At 44.8% G+C, this 18,237-nt stretch overlaps 2 protein-coding genes and 1 non-coding gene across 5 annotated transcripts in view; all 3 read right to left on the bottom strand.

Moving 5' to 3' along the window:
* Nucleotides 1–8,878, bottom strand: part of cadm3 (cell adhesion molecule 3) — an 82,218-nt gene extending 73,340 nt beyond the window's left edge. The window contains exons 1-2 of one of the 3 annotated variants that reach the window (XM_031870742.1): nt 8,622–8,878; nt 6,884–7,041 (exon numbers count right to left, since the gene is read on the bottom strand). In XM_031870742.1, the coding sequence (XP_031726602.1) occupies nt 6,884–6,974 (91 nt within the window). In that variant the 5' untranslated portion in view covers nt 6,975–7,041; nt 8,622–8,878. The remainder of the gene's footprint in view (nt 1–6,883; nt 7,042–8,621) is intronic. The other 2 variants (XM_031870743.1, XM_031870744.1) reach the window with 2 other exon arrangements.
* Nucleotides 8,879–10,846: 1,968 nt separating this feature from the next.
* Nucleotides 10,847–10,920, bottom strand: trnar-ucu (transfer RNA arginine (anticodon UCU)). The gene has a single exon. It is a non-coding gene; the product is annotated as a tRNA-Arg (tRNA).
* A 1,678-nt stretch (nt 10,921–12,598) lies between these two features.
* On the bottom strand, nt 12,599–17,723 carry sdhc (succinate dehydrogenase complex, subunit C, integral membrane protein). The gene is made up of 7 exons (XM_031870682.1): nt 17,715–17,723; nt 16,341–16,465; nt 15,296–15,355; nt 15,008–15,109; nt 14,308–14,369; nt 13,119–13,282; nt 12,599–12,837 (listed from the first exon to the last, which is right to left on the bottom strand). Exons 1-7 carry the CDS (start codon nt 17,721–17,723, stop codon nt 12,730–12,732), a joined length of 630 nt encoding a protein of 209 aa, XP_031726542.1. The 3' UTR covers nt 12,599–12,729.
* Nucleotides 17,724–18,237: the final 514 nt, after the last annotated feature.

The following is an 18,237-nucleotide window of genomic DNA, read 5'->3' as shown; positions in this document are numbered from 1 at the left end:
TGGAAGAGAGATAACAAGCTATTTACTCCACTGTCTGTTTAAACATTTAGCAGTCTGACCTCATTTTTCGCCTTTTAGCAGATTCATCCAAATATATCAGATACAAAATATATGTACATTAAAATGTGATGTCTGTGTGGAAACCACTTCTAATACAGCGGGTAAATGCACATTGCTATCTTCATACCGCCTAAAAGGAAGATGAAACCATCCACGCGGTGTGTATTCACATCTTGCAAACGGTGCAGAAAAGTCTAAACTCCATCCAAAGTTTGCCGTCCGCTCAGCTTCTCCAAAGACTCCTACAGTATACCACACTCCATTTCCACCAGTTCTCGCCACTTCGCCTCTTCCGTAGAATTTACAGTACTTGCAAAACTGCAGCAAAAAAAAACCCCACACGTCATCATTTTTGTTGCCTTCCAGGAAAGACTCGTAAAAGACGACCTTTTCCGCTTCGATGAAAAGTAAACCCAGGCTATACAGCATCAGGTCTAATGATCCTACACCCGTCATGCTTGTTATGTTGACAGTGCAACCGCCAAAACTACTTCCCCACCTTTGCATGGGGTGCATGACGAATTTGATCCAATTACAATGCAGCCATAAATGATGATGAAACACACGCACCAAACGCCGGGTACTGTATAAACTCAGAGGACATAATAAAGACTGCCTTTTAGTAGCAGACGTATATGGCAGCTATGAGCATTTAAGCAGTGTGGTACAGTGGGATTGGGAGGCATTAGGAGTGCAGCAGTGCCGTGGAACCATAAATAAACTCCACTGAGCAGTGGCTGTGTTACAATGCAAAAACTTAAATAATGACAACATCTAAATGTTTCGCAGTACACAATAAACTCCCAACTGTAACAATAAAGATATGCTCTGTATAGGAAACCATATTCAAAACTGCTTCAGTGCAATAATCTACTTTTAGAATAACTTTGTATCCGATTTGGTACGCTGCAAAGCAGTCACTTTAAATCGTCCTCACTGTTAATCAGTCGGTCGATGCTAAAATGCTATCAAAATCTTCACTGCATGTGCCAAGACAGGACGAGGCCTCGAGGACTCGGCCTGTCCGTCTGGCTGCTGATTCACTTTGACATTAGATGAGCTGTTAAAGCAGAAGTGCCAGACTCTGCCTCCGACTGTGGCCCAATGCAGCGCTAAAACAGGGAAGTGTATCACAAATTATTTCCCTAAAACAGCCATTTATAATTATATTATAGAGAGGGGGGGCGGGTGACATGGCATTAGGTGTCAGGTTTGCTGAAACAGAGGCCGTGTGCGTTCAGCAAAACAGCATGTTCAGAAGTAGTCAGAGTAAGAATGCAATAATACGTAAACACAGACGTTTTGCAAAGATTCATACCAGTGGGAATTACTTCCATGGGAGGTTATATTCACAATACCTTTTCCACCAACACTGGTAGTACATGTGGCAGTACTATGTTAGAGGCTTGATAAGACTCAGCATCCACTGAATGGACATCGACATCCTCAGCAGAAACCAGCCTATCGGGAGAATTCCCACGAGAGCACACAGGTGAATTAAAAAGGCTTTATGGCTGTGGTATCAGCGATAAGATCCCCTCCCCCACCCCACCCCCCAGACCCACTCCCTACCACCAGCCGAAGTGATGGCATCATCAAAAACAGGCAATAAACAAGAGCAGACCTCTGCTCTTTCATTGGTGGAGCTCCTGCGCTCAGGGGGAACCCTCAGCACTCAGACTCAATCAATATAATTGCTGCGCTTTACGGCCACGCACTCGCGTCTTCCGGCACCCCAGCATAGTTGGGAGTTTCACACAGCACAGTGATGTGCTTCAACAAACAGATTCACCTTTCCAGGAAGCCCTCGGTCTGACCAGCCGTGCATCAATGACATGATGGGTGATTTCCACCTCCCTGCAACAATCAATTAAAACACCAGTTGGAGAATTCCAGCAGGTAATGGGAGAAAAGGGGGAGGGGGGAGGGTTGAGTGGGGAGTGGTGAGAACGTGGGACCTGATCAAAGGAAAAGCCAGTTGAGCATGGAGCATGACAATAAGGGCTCTTGTTGAAAAAAATGAAGCTAATTAATTTATTCCGAGGCGGGTCTTTGTTATTGCGGTTAGCTTTGTTTAATCGGCGGTGTCTTTGTGAAGTGATGGTGTAAAGCCGACAGCTCTGCAAAGGCTCGAACCCCTAATTTTGTCGACTCTCGGTTGCCGCAGAGCGACGCGTCTTCCAAGAGCACCTGAGAGGATGCTGAGTGTGTTTTGCCCCTTTGCAGAAATCTCAAGAGCACTTCTGTCTTTCGGTGTCTAAATGATATTTGCTGTTATTATGATGCCAGCAGGTGAGATTGATGCGTAATCTCACTTTGGCGTAATCTCACGTAATCTCACTTTGCCTGAGTGGGCCAGGGTGGATGAGATCTGCCTCAGATTGATGAGGTCTAATGGGAGTCTTGTTTGGGCGCTCTTGATGCCTTTAAGATCCGATGATACCGGCGAGCCACTGCATTTTAATTCGGCTTAATTTAGCTACAAATTACTTATCAACACTTGTGCCTTGTTGAGCTGTGAGCTCTCTCTGCTTGTTGCTTACGCATGTGTAATGTTTCGGCGTGTCTGAGGACCTATATGAAGATAACATGAAGACACAGCAATGTGCATAATGTGTGATGCAAATCCTCCCCAGGGCTCTGGTGCTCATGGTTGGATCTTTGCTGGGAGTTTAATCAATCAGCCACAGCGCCTTAATTAATCGGCATGATGAACAGGAGAAATAATTGGTTTTCTGCCAGATGTGAATCTGTTGCAAACTAATGCCAGCCAATCAGGATCTGATTTATAATCACAAAACTGATCTGGACGACAAAACACTTAAAGGATCGGAGAAGAATAAACACGCAAGACAATGGAAGTCATATGGCTTTGGATTTAAAATTCTGACAGGAGACAGTTGCTGCTACATATTGCACTGAGGAATTTTAGACGCCTAATTGGATCTATATAATGTCACAATCATCATCAGCCTCATTGATTGAAAAGCATAGGATATGAATTCTGTCTTTTTCCTTTTAAAAAAACAAACATATTGCTTATTAATTAACATGAGAATAATTAATTGGGCTCTTCTCCGGATGTTTCTGAATCAATCGGCAGAAAACTAATGAGTTGGTATGCTTTCCATTGAAGCAGCGGATGTCATTAAGTGCAACCCCCACATTGACAATACTGATCTGCCCCACTCCAATCAGACGAGGTAACCGGTGGCTGAAACAAATGGAAAAGCACTGGAGCCAGTAAATAGCCAGGGTCGAGATTGAAAACCACTGGTTTAGCCCGGTGCCAGTGGAGCCAAATGGAAAAATAGCTTAGGCCTCTTATTAATGTCACAGTGGCTAGGCGGTAATTCCCCGAGGCTCTGTGTACCTCGGCTTGTTAATGAGTCACCGCTTATCAGTCAGCCTTGTTAACAGGCAGAGGCCTCCCATCCAAACCGCCTACTGCCATTGTGTGTTAGCCGTACTGTGTATTAGCCAAGTGTTCTCCCATCTTGGCACACAGGAAGTCAACAGTAAATAACAGCAGCACACACAGGAAGTGGGCATGGAGCCAGCGAGAAAGAGCTGGTCCAGGGGGGGAAGGAGCCCATTTTGTGGCAGGATAAAGTGAACCGCTGGCAGAGGCGAACGCATGCGGAGCCCTCCCGCCTGTAAATCTTACCACACTAACGATTGGTCCACGCTGCTCCCGTCCTGTAATCCTCTTTCATTATTGGCCTCAGCTGGAAGCACCGCGCTCACTCGTTCCGACCAGCAAAAGTCGCCGAGGTAAATAAACTATTTGGCGTGTTTTCTCGTCGACAATGCAAAGATTTTCCTGGGGGTCTGGGATCAGGCTGCAGTGGAGTGGAGGGCCAGGTGGCTGATGGGAGGCCACAGCGAGCACTGCCCTTCACTCTGTCTCCTAAAAGCGCTCAGGCCGACGGACCCTCCACACACCACAGCAGCCCCCCCGAGGTAACTGGGTCAGCAGAACAGAACCAGGGCACAGCCGGCCAAATGCATGCCTAATCTGTGCCCTTCTGAGAGGCACTTTCCATCCGCAGCGCATGGCTGCACATCCAGCTGTGGAAATGGATATGTCAAATGGCGCGCAATTAGTGTTTCCCCGATTCGTTCACTCGCTCTAAGGAAGCCCGGTCACAGATAAATCCAGAGGAAAAAAGACAGAGTTAGGGCAGTCCTTTTCCCTGACTTTGACATACATCAAATGAAGATGGGTCAGTGGAAGTAGGAGAGCTGGGAGTCTATAGGATTGGGTGGGAATTAAAGCATCACGGCATGTAGCCTGTTGGTTGCTGTTAATCAACCCCATAACTCATGGGAGGAGCTCTTTTTCTCTCTTTCCCTCTTTGAATGATGACAGGGGACAAACAGCCTGCATGCTTTTCATTCAGCGTGGACTCTGAGTACAGCAGTGACGGGCAGCCCTGCTCTCTGATTGCTCATCTGCTCCTGCATTGATTTGCTGAGCTAATCGTTTTTCCTCTGTGATACATAACATTGAATTATTTATGCTAAGTAGACCCTTCTGTTCCAGGGCCTCTTAGCATGGAGATCTCCATTATGACGGCATTATCTGACTACCCACCCCGCCCTACTCCATCTTCTACTTAACAGCCGTTCAGACGGACCGGAGCAGATGAGAGCGATGGACCGGCGCTCTACAGCTCACCACATTGCACACCGAGTCACCACCGTTTGCCACATTACTCACACGTCTGGAAGACAGTGAAGAGCCTATATACTGTATCTGTATATACCTGAAGAGTGTCCCTTCTTATTCTTATTTATGTTCCTAAGTAGCACAAGAACTATGGTTTGAATTCTGATGGATTTCACTGCAGAAATGTTATTTTGTTTCACTGTATTTAATATTAGTATTTCATTATGCCTTGATTGGAAAAATGTCTGACAAAAAGACCACAACTTAATGTTTTACAACATGCGCACCAAAATCCTGTCAAGTCAGCACCGCTTCCCTTTTACTCTCAATTGCACACTTTGACGTGTTTTCTCATCCCCGAAACACTGTCAGACGTCCCGGGCTTAATTACTCTCCCAGACTGACATGATAATGTAAAACAGCTCTTAGGTGAAACCAAAGCAGGAATTGGTCATGCATGGTCGGGCCTCCTGCTAGTACACCTTAATCAAATGTGACGCGGGTCTGAATGCGAGCCAAAATCGCTTTCGGACCCAAATAACGAACCGCCGCCTGGGTTTCAATGACGAGTTACACGGTCAGGGTCAGCGCTCTGACAAGAGATTGATATTTCATTGCCAGCGCCCCAATCTGGAGATTGTTCGTGCTTTTCTCCTCTTCAACAGCTTTCAGGGGCCTCGACGGGCCCTCCGTTTGCATTTGCTTAGCAGTGACCTCATCCCGGCTTCTTGGCACAGCCCGATTGGTTCTCACTTTTTACTGCGCTGACCACTGCGAGCTCATGCTGACTTCCCCATATTTCATATACTAACTTGCAGAAACACAAGTATGCATAATTCAACAGAAAGTTAAAAAAAAACAGCTGAGTGGATAAACGAAGTGGAAGCACAGTAAATGCGGTGCGTGAGCTTGCATATCTGTGCGCATGCACGTGTACGCTGTGCATGTGTCCATGCATGTGCATGTACCATGTATTCAGATTTGACAAATTGTGTGGGAGTGCACAAGCGAATGCAAGGGACTTCTGCAAATTTATACTGGAAATACATTTAAGGGAACGTCTATTAGCAGCCTTCCTGCCAGCTGTATCGTCTTAAAGTTCTTTGCCAAACACTTGGCGCAATTAAAGCCTCACTGTACTGAGAACATGCCGGCAGGATTCCACCTGAGTCAATCAATTTTCAATGGATTCTGGGACAACCGTGATGCGCCTCTTTTCCGTCGGCACGATTTGCCCTCTAAAGGCTGTATTACCGGCAGCCAGACACTTGAGTGTTATGTAATTGGAAAAGCACATTGGACAGTGTATTCCTGTTCACGGTGCTCACAGCAGGGATGATATCATTACAAAGTGCTTCTCTCATCAAATCCTCTCTTACCATCCGCTTCCAGCCGCACCCAGCTCATCAAATGTTGAGTTCCAGCCATGACGAGTGCCATGTGTTCTCTACTGTGTGTAAGTGTGTTAAGTGTGTGTTTGTGTTAAGTGTGCACACTCCCGTGTTGCTATTTGAGAGCACAAGATTAATGCTCATCTCCAGGTTGCATGAACCTGTGAAACAGATTTAGTCCAAGCGCAGCATGAGATGATGAGCAGGTCAACATGAAGAGAAGAACTGTAGTGCGTGAGTGAGTGTGTGCCCGCTTTTGTATTTCCACACAAGTGACCGGAGATGTCACGGAGCGAGGAGAGAGGAGGAAGCCAGGGGGCAAGTGAGCTACTCCAGCAAGGACCTGTAGTACGTATGTGTGTGTGTGTGTGTGTGTGTGTGTGTGTGTGTGTGGGTGTGTGTGTGTGTGTGTGTGAGAGAGCGTAGTCCTGCACCCACGTGCAAGTCACACAAATTCCTCAAAAACAACGGCAAAAATTCCACCGGGGTCCGGGGGAGGTGGTAGTGTCCCATGTGCTTATTAACGGCTGTTTGATTCCCTTGTCATAGTACAGGAAACAACAAAAAAAACTCAAGTCAACAGATAAGGGGCACCACCGGAGAGAGAAAGAGAGGGTCGGGGAGGTCAGGGGCCCCAGGGACGGACAGCCAGATATAGAGAATAGGAGGCTGATGGATAAAGAGAGAGAGAGAGAGAGAGAGAGAGAGAGAGAGAGAGAGAGAGAGAGAGAGAGAGAGAGAGAGAGAGAGAGGTGCTTACCATATATTATGTTGCTGTGAACCGCAGCTGCGAATAGTGCCGTCAATAGGCTGACACTCCATAACGCGGAGGGGGTTGATGGGAAGGCCATGGTCGGACGCACAGATCTGCCTGTCTCACTGAATCCTCAGGAGGGCAGAGGAGATCTGGATTGTCACCTGCAGCGGGAGAGCAGTGGAGAGAGATAAGGAAAACAGGCTGGGGCAGGCTGCCTGGCCACTAATTGCACGCCCTGCTGTTGGTTGGCTGCCTCTGAATAAACGCTTGGCCCACCCGTTGCTCACGCGTTGCTCTATGGGTATTCATCGATCTGCTTGTGTCATACAGGGCGATTGAGAGAGACAGGGGGTGAGGGGAGGGGAGGGGAGGGGAGGCTGGCGATAGAGCCAAGAACAGCAGAGAGGATGCGATGGCGGTGTGGTGTGTGGTAATGAGGGGGAGAAGAAGAAGAAGAGGAGGAGGGGGTTCATATTACTGGGAATATATTCATCCACTTTAACAAGCGGTGCGCATGTGGAGGGAAGGAAAACGAATGTTTGGACTGCCCATAACCGAGCTCCAAGTAATTCTCGTTAATTGGAAATAACGCAAAGCAACAATCCCCCAGTTGGTCGTGAAAAAAAAAACAGAAGAGGAAAATAAGAAAACACACACAACAGCAGCAGAAAGATGCACCTATCTCCCGCTGAGAATACACGGTGCGCTTTGCACAAGACTGAGCTGCTATTCTACACGTCTGTCCGTCTCCAGATACTCGTCCTCTCCCTCTCTCTCTTTGTCAAACACATAATACGCTCCCTTGTTTTATCTCACGCACAACCTTTAAAATAGCAGTGGCCTGCGCAGAGGTAAGCTGTCGGTCCATCTGCGAAACGCTCCCTCTTTGCCAACGCTGAGAGGGAACCGTGGCACGAGTGCTGCCTGCGGGACGGGCGGGCGGTTAGGGCGGGGATAGAGAGTGGGATGGAGGGGGTGGGGTGAGGGGGGGGAATGGGGAGGGGTGGGCTGTGTTTATTGTTCCTCCAGCCCTTCCTGTTGAGTGATGGCGAGAACTGAAAACAAAACTAGAACAAGTGCATCCATGGGAAATAACCCGGACACTCTGGGCGTGATTTAAAACAAGTTGGTGCGGCCGGCTCTTATTACGCGGCCGAGTAATAACAGTGATGGTGACTATAATAACAATAATAACGGCTCGTGGTGGCCTGCATCGCTGCGACGGACCGCGGGAGCACCGGAGCGATGTTTCTCCGGTCGCAGCTTGTTTTCCAACACCTTCTCCGCGCACTTGCAGAAATATCTGGGTTGATATCTAGATACTCCGAAGTGCTTGGGAGAGGTGGCTGCTTCACACGCAGTTGTGATGCTTTTTTGATTTTTTTTGCAGAGCGATAGAGCCAACAGAGCCGGGGGGAGAGGAGCCGGGTACAGCGCGAGCAGCCCGACAACAAAACGCATATTCAGAGTAAATTATAAAACACGGGGGGGGATTATACCGCTCTCTCCCTGGGCAGGCATAACAGATTACACACACACACACACACACACACAGCCACCTACCCAGAGTGCGCACACATACACATTCCTGGAGACGGAAAAGCGTCAGCCCTGACAGGTGTCTCCTGTCCGCCCTACACACTCCAGCCTAACCCTGGACAACAATATAAACTGCAAAGCAATGCACGGTAATAACCACACAGACACACACAGACACACAAACACACACACACACACACACCGTTATATTCCGCCTCCGGAGTCGGGTTTTGTTGTCGCTGGTCTCCAATAAAGGTCCCCAGCACGGTCCCTCCTTTGATGCGCAGCGGTCGCTTGTCCGGAGCTTTCTCTCAGTCTGTTTTTATCGACTTTTTTTGTATCTCCTCGCTCCTTCTCCTGACTCTTTGTTTTTCTTGCGTTTTTTCCTCCGCGCGCGCTCTCTTCCTCTCTCTTACACACACATACACACACACTCTCTCTCTCTCTCTCTCTCTCTCTGTGTTTGTATCTCTGTCTCTCTCTCGCTCTCTCTCTCTCCACGGCTGCCGTTCACTGCAGCAAAAACAGTCTGTCTGAAAGACGAGAGGGAGGGGAGGGGACAAGGGAGGGGACAAGGGAGGGAGGGATGGAGGGAGGGAGGGGATTTTAATACGATTTGGCCCGTACCATCGGGATAACAGGGCCAGAGCAGGGGCCTACTGGCTGAGAGCAACATGAAGGAGGAGATGGATCAGATAGAGAAGTGTGAGAAATAACCATAATGCCGATGTACACTCCACAGTGAGTCTAAACTGACCTTATCGTACTTTAATGGTATTTTATTATCTGCTGTGGTGGCACATTACTGTAGGATCCCCCGTATAGCTCTGCTCACTTTATCCAAAGGTTTGATACCGAGTACAGGTCCAGTGGCCCTCCTAACTTGTAGCATAGGCCGGTACTAAACTACTGAAATGAAGCAGCAGAGGTCATCTCAAGTGGATTGTCACGGTTCTCAGTAGCCTGTAATGTTTCTTATCATTGATATTATGGAGCTATTATCCCTATCTCGCAGATAGGCCCATTGCTATTTCCCGCAGGCCTGATAATTTGCAATATGGTAATGTTATCCCGAGTCCTTGGCCTAGCGGAGTTGTGGGACTTTCTCTGTGTCATTGTAACTTCAATATCTCCGTACAACACTGCGGTGAGTTAAACAGTGACTTTATTGGGACTTTTTGTATTTATCTCTTATCACCTCAAAATTTGTATAATACACTCATGACGTTTATACATCATAATGTGTATACCCTTGTAAATGACCAGTTTTGCATACAGACTTTATCAATTTCAGTTCTGACCGTTTGGGAGTCAGGATCCAAGGGATGGAGGGAGGGGGGCTGTTCTGTTGCCAGAGAGGATTATGGATTAGTTTTACTGGCGGATTAGGTCTGTGTGTGGGGAGGCATGATGGGGTTAAACATGGATGGCGGCAGCCGCACGACAGCCCAATCAGTGGTGACACACTGAAACAGGGGGGGGGGAAATACAAAATAATACAAGCCATGGGGAGCCTGGAGGAGTTAGAGTCGGGGCGTTTGAGAGATCTTCAAGCAAGCAGCTGCTTTCCACACTGAACAAAATAAGTAGGCCTAGTGCTGCTCTGGGCTTCCATGATTTGGGTAATGTATGTTTTTTTTTTAAAGTCCACCTTCAGGGGTCCTTAAAAGGATTCCAGAAAGGTCCCCAGTCCGATTTCACTTAATTAAAAACACAAATAAACACGTAATGAATATAGCAATCCTTATTCTCCACTTGCACATGCCACACTGTTGTTATAGTCTACACTTCAATACAAAGTCTGCAGACAAAAATCTTGAGACAACCCCATTTTCTGGCCCTGTGAGTCATTAATGTTCAAAGTGAACCGGAGTCGTTTAGTCTCTGAAACAAACGGGAGACGGAACGCAGCATCTGGCGTCATTAAACACTTGTTACGGAGGACGGGGAAGGCGCTAAATGTTTTTGTTGTTGGCGCTGCATTAGAAAAGCTTTAGCTGTGGCTTCATTGAGTTTGAGCCCCAGGTGCCGAAACGCGTGTCCACTGACTTTCACACGACGAGGCGCTGTGTTGTCCTGCGGTGCCTGCGTGATGACCGTATATAAAGCCCGTATAGGCTGGTATGGAAGAGCGCGCGGGGCTGCTACACCAGGCTTTTGGCCCGTTTGAAATCTGCATAATGAAGCGCTGACCTTTGCGCGATGAAAAGGCTCGTCCATGTGAAAAAAAAAAGACAAATTCGGATGTACTGTGCATTGGGCCTCTGCAGAAATACACACATCACAGACTGTCTGACTAAATATATATATATATATCTATCCTATCTGGATCCGGAGCAGCTTTGTTAGGGACGTTGTAGCTGCAGAAGCAAGAAAACAACAGCTCTACTTTTGAATCCATCGCTCATCCAAAAAGCCTTTCATCAACATCTCTGCCGGGACTCGAACCCGGAGCCTCTGGATTAGAAGTCCAGCGCGCTATTCCATTGCGCCACAGAGACTAAGCCACGATTTTTTCGATCAAAAGCGGGTTTATACTCCCCCTCCCAATCCGGTGCATCATCCTCAGCATCAGGACCGCAGCCCTGTGGATGGTAATTTTCCGCCCGGTAGGGGGTGCTGCCGCGGCGTAACCATTAGTCTCTCATGCCTCATAGAGGAAGGGAGAGCGCCTGCTGTCTATCCCCCATTGCTTAGACACGGGTTATCTCGTCAAAACATCATAAGGGTGATATTATCAGTGCAAAACCAAACGACGGAACATCTTACATTGTGAATGCATCAATAAGTACGAGGCAAAGCGCTCCCTCTTTTCAGGGAACAGGCCTCATTTTTACCTCAGCTACTATTTCACACTTAAAAATAAAATATATGTCTACAGGGTTTGGTGCAGACTGTAAGCAAGTCTAATCAAGTCTTAAAACCCTGCAGAGTTGGAGCAATTACCCTGTCCATCACAATAGAAAATTACAGTCCGATGGATCACAGAGGGAAATGAGGCTATAATATGGATTAGACACAATGCTGGGAATCATCGAGAAGCCAAATTCACTGCAATCAGACAAAAAGTCACAAACAGAAAGCAATTTTGCAAGTGTTGTTTTTGCACTGCCAATTACGCGGCGCTGGCAACCGTTAAATGTAGAGTTGTTGGTCCATCATCAGAGCTGATATGGCTCTGAGGAGAATATAACACCAGCTATAAATAAAAAGCTTTAAATTAACTTGTGTTTTATAAACACTGACAGATATTGTTTATACAGTATAGTGTGCCGGGTGCTCTATAAGAGATACGTTTTGATCACAAGTGTGGCTCACAAACAAATACATTTCACCAATAGAACAAAATGTAATTTTTTGTCGACAAGTTGACAAGCAGTTCCCCTTTTTAAGCCACCGGTAACAAATTGATAAACGGATTTTGCTGACGCTCACCAGACCAAGTGGTCGCGTTGTTTCTCAGTGCACGTTTAGCTCAAACGAGCCGGTACAAAGCAGTATGGGTGCATCCTCCTCCCAAGAACATTTACAGTTACTTTTTTTTCCCCGTGTGCACTTGGCACTGTACCCTACATAAATGGAGTTGAATCTGACATTACATCACTGCTGGCTTTTATTCACACTGCAGGACAAAAGCTGTTCAGGTGCAGTGTATCTCCTGCATGGCTCAGTGGGAGGTAAGGCCCGAGGCAGGCTGCCGGTGAGGAGCCTGCGCACGCACGCACGCACGCACGCACGCACGCACGCACACACAACCGGGCTGCCTCTCCACATTTCAGCCACTCTCTTTCCTGATGTTAAAAAATGTATTGGAGCAGCTGCGGCTGTGGAGAAGGTAGAATATGAATGACAGCCCACAGTAAACAGCCACTCTACACGCACACAGACACATTCTGGTGCACATAGACGGCTGACAGGCGAGTGACTGAGCACTGAGGACAAAGGGAGGTGATTAAAGAATCCGACGTCACAGCTCCATTAGATAAGTTACGTAAGGACATAACATGTAGGACACGTCTAATTTTGGACGCCGGTTGTTGTTCACACACCGAGAACAAGCGTGAAATAAACTGGGTCACATTTGCATGCACTTTGCACTCTTGTCGCACTTAATGACCCCAAAGCCTGTCAGAGTTTAATTAATTCCAAGGGACAAAACACCGCAGCACATTTACCGCATACAGTATAATATAATCCTTTATTTAATACATTGATGAAACAGTGCCTGCAGTAGGCGACGACATATACACAAAACTCCCAGAGTGAATGCAAGTCCACATTCCCTTCGACTCCCTCCCCTCCTCGTCTGCTCAGAGGAAGAAAGCCACGGCTACAGAAGTGACGATGGACAGACCAATGACTGTGTAGCCAGTGCGGTACACCTCTGGGAGTCTGAAGCCCTTGCCAAGGTCCCAACACTGATTTAAATAAACAAAGAAGACAAAATGAAAGAGAAGAACATTTAGCACAAGAAACACCACCATCTTATGAATCCTCTATGAAAACCAGTGAAATGAGCAAACATGATAAAAACAGCAAACTGCATTAAAGTCTGTTTCCGTTAAAAAGATTAAGATGAATCCAGACACTACATCAGATATGGTCATGACAACATAGTACCAAAGAATCGAAAATACATCAGGCAAAAAACATGACAAACATTCGCTATGACTAACTAAATAAAATGATAAAGTCTTACCAGGTGGCGGATGCCGTTAAAGGTGTGGAAAGACACGGGGAAGGTGAGGCCGATTTTGGCCAACCCAATGAGATAAGGGCCGACGGAGAGCGAGTGGATCAAGTCCAGGTAGTGGGGGTAGTTTCCCGGTAATACCAGCGCCGCCAAGGCAAAGGCTGAGATAGCTAGACACAGACAGAAGTGATGAGCTTGGACAAGGTGCGGATGTGAATGGGTGTTGCGCATGCAAGCCTTTTTAAAGGAAAACAATAAGTGAGAAATACAACACATACCAAGGACAAACTTGTTACTGACAATTATTTCTTTGCTGGATTAGTCTCCAGGAGTCACCACCCCACCAGTCATTTTTAAACATCTGAGTGTCTCCATTATGTGAAGACTTTTTTTTCCCCCCCGCTGACTAAATTAAATGAAGGCCAAACAATGGTTCTGTATCAAACGGGCTCCTCAGCAGCTGCCTGAATGAACCGCACTGAATGGCTTTGTCTGAGCTCTTCTTTCTGTGCGGTCCGGATGATTAAAGGCAACGCAGCGGAGGAGACGCTCCTTGTTGAAACGCACATCAACGTAAACACAAAAATAAAACCTCCATTGCATTGCGTTTAAATGAATTTAGATTTTTAATTCAAAATGAGAAAAAAATTGCTTTGAAAGGCAGGTTGTCGAAACAATAACAAGGGATAGCCAAAAAAGATGTTAATTTACCAGCCCCTTTGCAAGGAAGCCAGAGAGTGGATCTCAGTGATAAAGCACATGAGGGACTGCGATAGAAAGACAGGACATAGTAAAACATCCATCAAGGTCAGAAGCACTGATGAACGATGCCACAACCGTTACACCGGGCAAATGAATGGAAGCTGTTAGCAGTCCAGCATCAGACATGATTTTAAGCTTGAATTGTATTGAATTGTATTGTTTGTAAACGCTCTTAGTAGAAATCAATAGTGATGGACTAAAACGCCCTGGAGAGATTTTCAGGGTCAATCACAAGCTGACAGAGGCAACAGCTTCACCTAGATAATAATAACATAAAAGACCACACATAGTATCATGATGCAGGTTTTGGTTTATTTGTTTAATGTGGAAAAATGTGGGTATTTTAAGGATGAATATAACTACAGAAGGAACAATATTTAGAAGCATATCTATAACTTTAGTCATGATGACAATGAAAAAACAGATGCGTTACCTCCACTGAGCCCCACTCCTGTTCCTCTGAATGTGATGGACATCATCATGGGGACGGACCATCTGAAGCACAAAGACAAGGCCACACATTTACTATGATGGCAGATGTATGTGGTCGAAACACACTCAAAGCACAAGTCAAAGCGTTGAGCCTTCACTCACTTTTGCTTGAATTTTTAAAACTGTTTTGTTTCAGGTTAGGCTGAAGCTGCCAAGTTGCATCACTGCACCATCGTACAGAAAGGAGAAAAGGACTCTGGGATGTTTTTTAGCTGGAGGCAGCAATTTTACTCAAAGTGGTCGAGACTCACGAAGAAAAAAAGCAAGCCATGGGGAGGTATATTACAAATGAAAGTAAATGACAATTTAATAAGGCTGACGCTGTTATAAATAGTAATATAAAACAGGTCAAAGAGTATGATTTAAATCACTAGATCAGAGAACCAGCCAATAGTTTGTGCCCTGACATAGATTAGCCATAAGAATGATCCAAGATTGAGCCGGGAAAGTTAACTAGTGTCCGATTAAAAAGGCACATACGGAATAAAAGGTTTTCTTGACTCCTGGTTTTAGGATAATAACCGCCTGACAGAAGAAGTTTTTAACTTGGATAATGTTCCACAGTAGAGTTTCTAGTTTCTTTGAAAAAAAATACGCAGAAATGATTCAGCATAAATGGAGGCGTGGCATAGAGTACATACTGGTAAATGGTGAGATGAGGAGACATGGGTCTGCTTAATTTGGCATTTTTGGCCCAGAACTTGTTCATCTCTTCCTTAGCTGTGGTTCCCATTGGAGCAGCACTGTAGACAGAAAAAATACTTTGAGTACATGAGTTTACAGGACAACAATTTATAGTAGGGTTTAAAATGCATCTGTCCCATTACTATGAGATGTAGCAGTGTATTGATGTGAACCACGTTCTCTTTTTCTCTCTCTCACACACACACACACACACACACACACACACACGCACACACACAACTTACTGTCTGAAGAAGACACTGTAGTGTGGTCTGGAGAGACAGACACCCTGACGGGCCAATGTCCTAAACATAAGAAACAAGTGTTAAAAATAACCTTTTTCTTGCTATCAGGATGTTTGTGTCTGCAGTCAAATAGAAAAATCATACAAACATACAGTATCTACATCAATTTAACTAGGGCAATTTTAATTGTAGGAATGTTCCAAACTATTTCAGTAACTAATTACATCTATTAAACTACACTGTACATATTATAAATAACATTTAAACCAACATTACAGAAGCAATTATAAAGTGGTATATCTGACAGCATGATTTCTGAAACACCCATTTATTTACTTTTATTATGCAGCCCTAAACTGAGACTAGAACAATGGCAACTCCAGTTTTGTGGCTGTCAGGGAAACTCAAGTCAATCTGATCGAGGAGAAGACTAAGAGATGATGAATGTGCCTGTTTAACTATGCTCTCTATCGTGAGAAAGAAGGAATGAACTAGCTTCTAATCACTGTGATAAACACTGGCTTCATACGCCTGAGAGGCGCTTTGCTCACATTTAACAGCCACACAAGGTCAATGAAGTGTCCACCAACATTTGACTCTCTCACGTTACTTTGTTATTACACAGTTGTTAAAGGCACGGAGGAGTAGCAATGTAGCTAGCTATTCGGTCAGTTAGTTAGCTAACCCCAAGCTAAACAAGAACAAACTCTCCGGTTAGGAAGCTTACGGACAGTCAACGACTATTTGAAGGCTAAAGGCAGCAAGTGACACCGTTTGAGTCCGTCATTAATCATACTAAGAGCCAAAGTCCACTCTTTACTAGCTGTCAAATGCCCAAGAAATAGCTAACGCTAGTGTTGGGCGGCTAGCTAACGCCAGCTAGCACCGAGTTTCACCATATTTACCTTGAATACATAATAATAAACAAACGAAACAATGTCACACTCGATCGTGTTTTCCTCCGCTTTGACATGGTAACCCAGAAAAACGACACAAAACTACTATCCCCGAGCCCAAAACATTAGGGAAGCACAGACGTACTGACCTTAGGAGGAGCGCCATGTTTGACAAGAAGTGAACGGAAGTGACGTAACCGGATGTTGTTGTTCCTCTAACGTTATCTGAAACCTTCAACGGCTGTTTTTTAAGGTCACACTTGGTCAGAGTGAGCTGAGGACGAACACAAACACCTTTTTTCGCATTTCAATTCGCATTTATAAACTTGTTGGTCTTTTACATTTAAAAAATAAATATAGCTTAAATAAATATTAACAAATACTACATTTAAGTTTTAATAAAATGACTGTCTGCTTAAAACAACTATTATAATTACTATTATTATTATTATTATTATTAATAATAATAATGATAATATTATTATTGCTGTAGATGAGTTTACAGCTGAAACTTTTAGCCTTGTTGATTCATCCGTTAATTGATCAGCAAACATTTAAAACTTTAGTATTTTGAATAATCATTGACGTCATATTTATAGCAAAATTCTCACACATTGTCTGGTTGTGAGGATTTTCTGATTTCCTTTGGGATAGACCAAACATTTATCAATAATGAAAATATTTCTATGTCATCTATTTTGTTTATACTGTAATTGCTTTTATTGTTTCTGTTTTTACCATGTAAAGTGTCTTTGAGTACCTTTTAAAGCGCTATACAAATAAAATGTATTATTATTATTATTTTTATATCTCAAAAGAAAATCTTTAGATGACAAAAAATTAAATTCAACCCAACTCAAAGATGGACTCACAATTTTAATATTCACGCCACGCAACAATAAAATGGTTGATGTAAACGTAGGAAAACATGCAGCAACACCCATTTACACTTTTACACAGTATGAGCCACACACACTCATCCAGATATCAAACAGGTAGTGGGGTTAATGATGCCCAGAAGCAGCCTTTGACTGGTTCTCAATGGCCTGGTCCCATATTAATGTTGCATAACGTATAATATAAGAGCCCACATAGGACTCAAATTAGATAAGGTTGGTTACATGAGAGTTAAAACCCCTCTAACATTTTTTTAGAATAGTTTTGACATTGCTTTTGACTTGACATTGCTTCTGAAATGCTCCGCTGCCTGCCGATTTTTTGTTGTTGCCGATTTTGACAGTAAGGTAACGAGTGTCCAGTGAATAGAAGACACAAGGACATACATAATGGATGATGGGATCAGGAAAATATGAGCGCAGGCAGAGCCTGACTGATACTGGATTTTTTGAGGGCGATACCAGTATTCATTTTAAAATAATGATAAATTGGACGACTTTTTAACATAAATGCATAACATTTTTGATGTGGTTGTTAAAGAATTACGTCGGCATTTTACACTTGAAAAATACATGTGTCAGTTCTCTCTGGTGAACTATGTAAGGGCAACACATTTTCTAAAGTACCTCAGTCATATCTTTGGTATTTTCTCGTTACTGTACTTATTGGCTGGTATATACACTGATACTGTATGAATGCCTTTGCCGATTTTCCTGTTTTTTGGTGTGGCCCTGTGTATCATTCACTGATAAAGTTACATGCAAGATACCATTAACAGTTCCACACTCATCACACACCTCAAATCCCCCCCATTGGTATTACTGGCACTGCCCTCTCTTGGTTCCAGTCCCACCTCTCTGACAGACATCAGTTCATCTCAATCAACATTTTTAAATCAATCATAGTTCTTGTCACCCATGGTGTCCCCCCCCCCCTCCCCACTCAAGTGATCACATCACCCCATCAGTCCTCCATGACCTCCGCTGTCTCACGGTTAAAGGATGAACTTCAAGATTCTACTTAGCACCTACGAGGCCCTCAACAACCTACTCCCTACCTCTCCGAGCAATATAAACCTGATGTATCATTAAAATGATGATTAAAGGCAGATCTAGTGGTTTGGAAAACGTTACAGTTATTGACACATGT

Source organism: Anarrhichthys ocellatus, unplaced genomic scaffold (assembly GCF_004355925.1).
Source record: "Anarrhichthys ocellatus isolate YVR2014 unplaced genomic scaffold, GSC_Weel_1.0 scaffold54, whole genome shotgun sequence".
In the NCBI taxonomy this organism is placed as follows: Eukaryota; Metazoa; Chordata; class Actinopteri; order Perciformes; family Anarhichadidae; genus Anarrhichthys; species Anarrhichthys ocellatus.
Note: the sequence above shows the minus strand (reverse complement) of the source record. Positions and strands in the feature narration are given on the sequence as shown.

Coding starts and splice junctions, on each gene's coding strand:
- sdhc (XM_031870682.1), bottom strand. Junction 14,370..15,007: donor CCTCATCTCACCATTTACCA/GTATGTACTCTA, acceptor TTTGTGCTTCAG/ATGGTCCGTCCCCATGATGA. Junction 12,838..13,118: donor TTAACGGCATCCGCCACCTG/GTAAGACTTTAT, acceptor TATTTAAATCAG/TGTTGGGACCTTGGCAAGGG.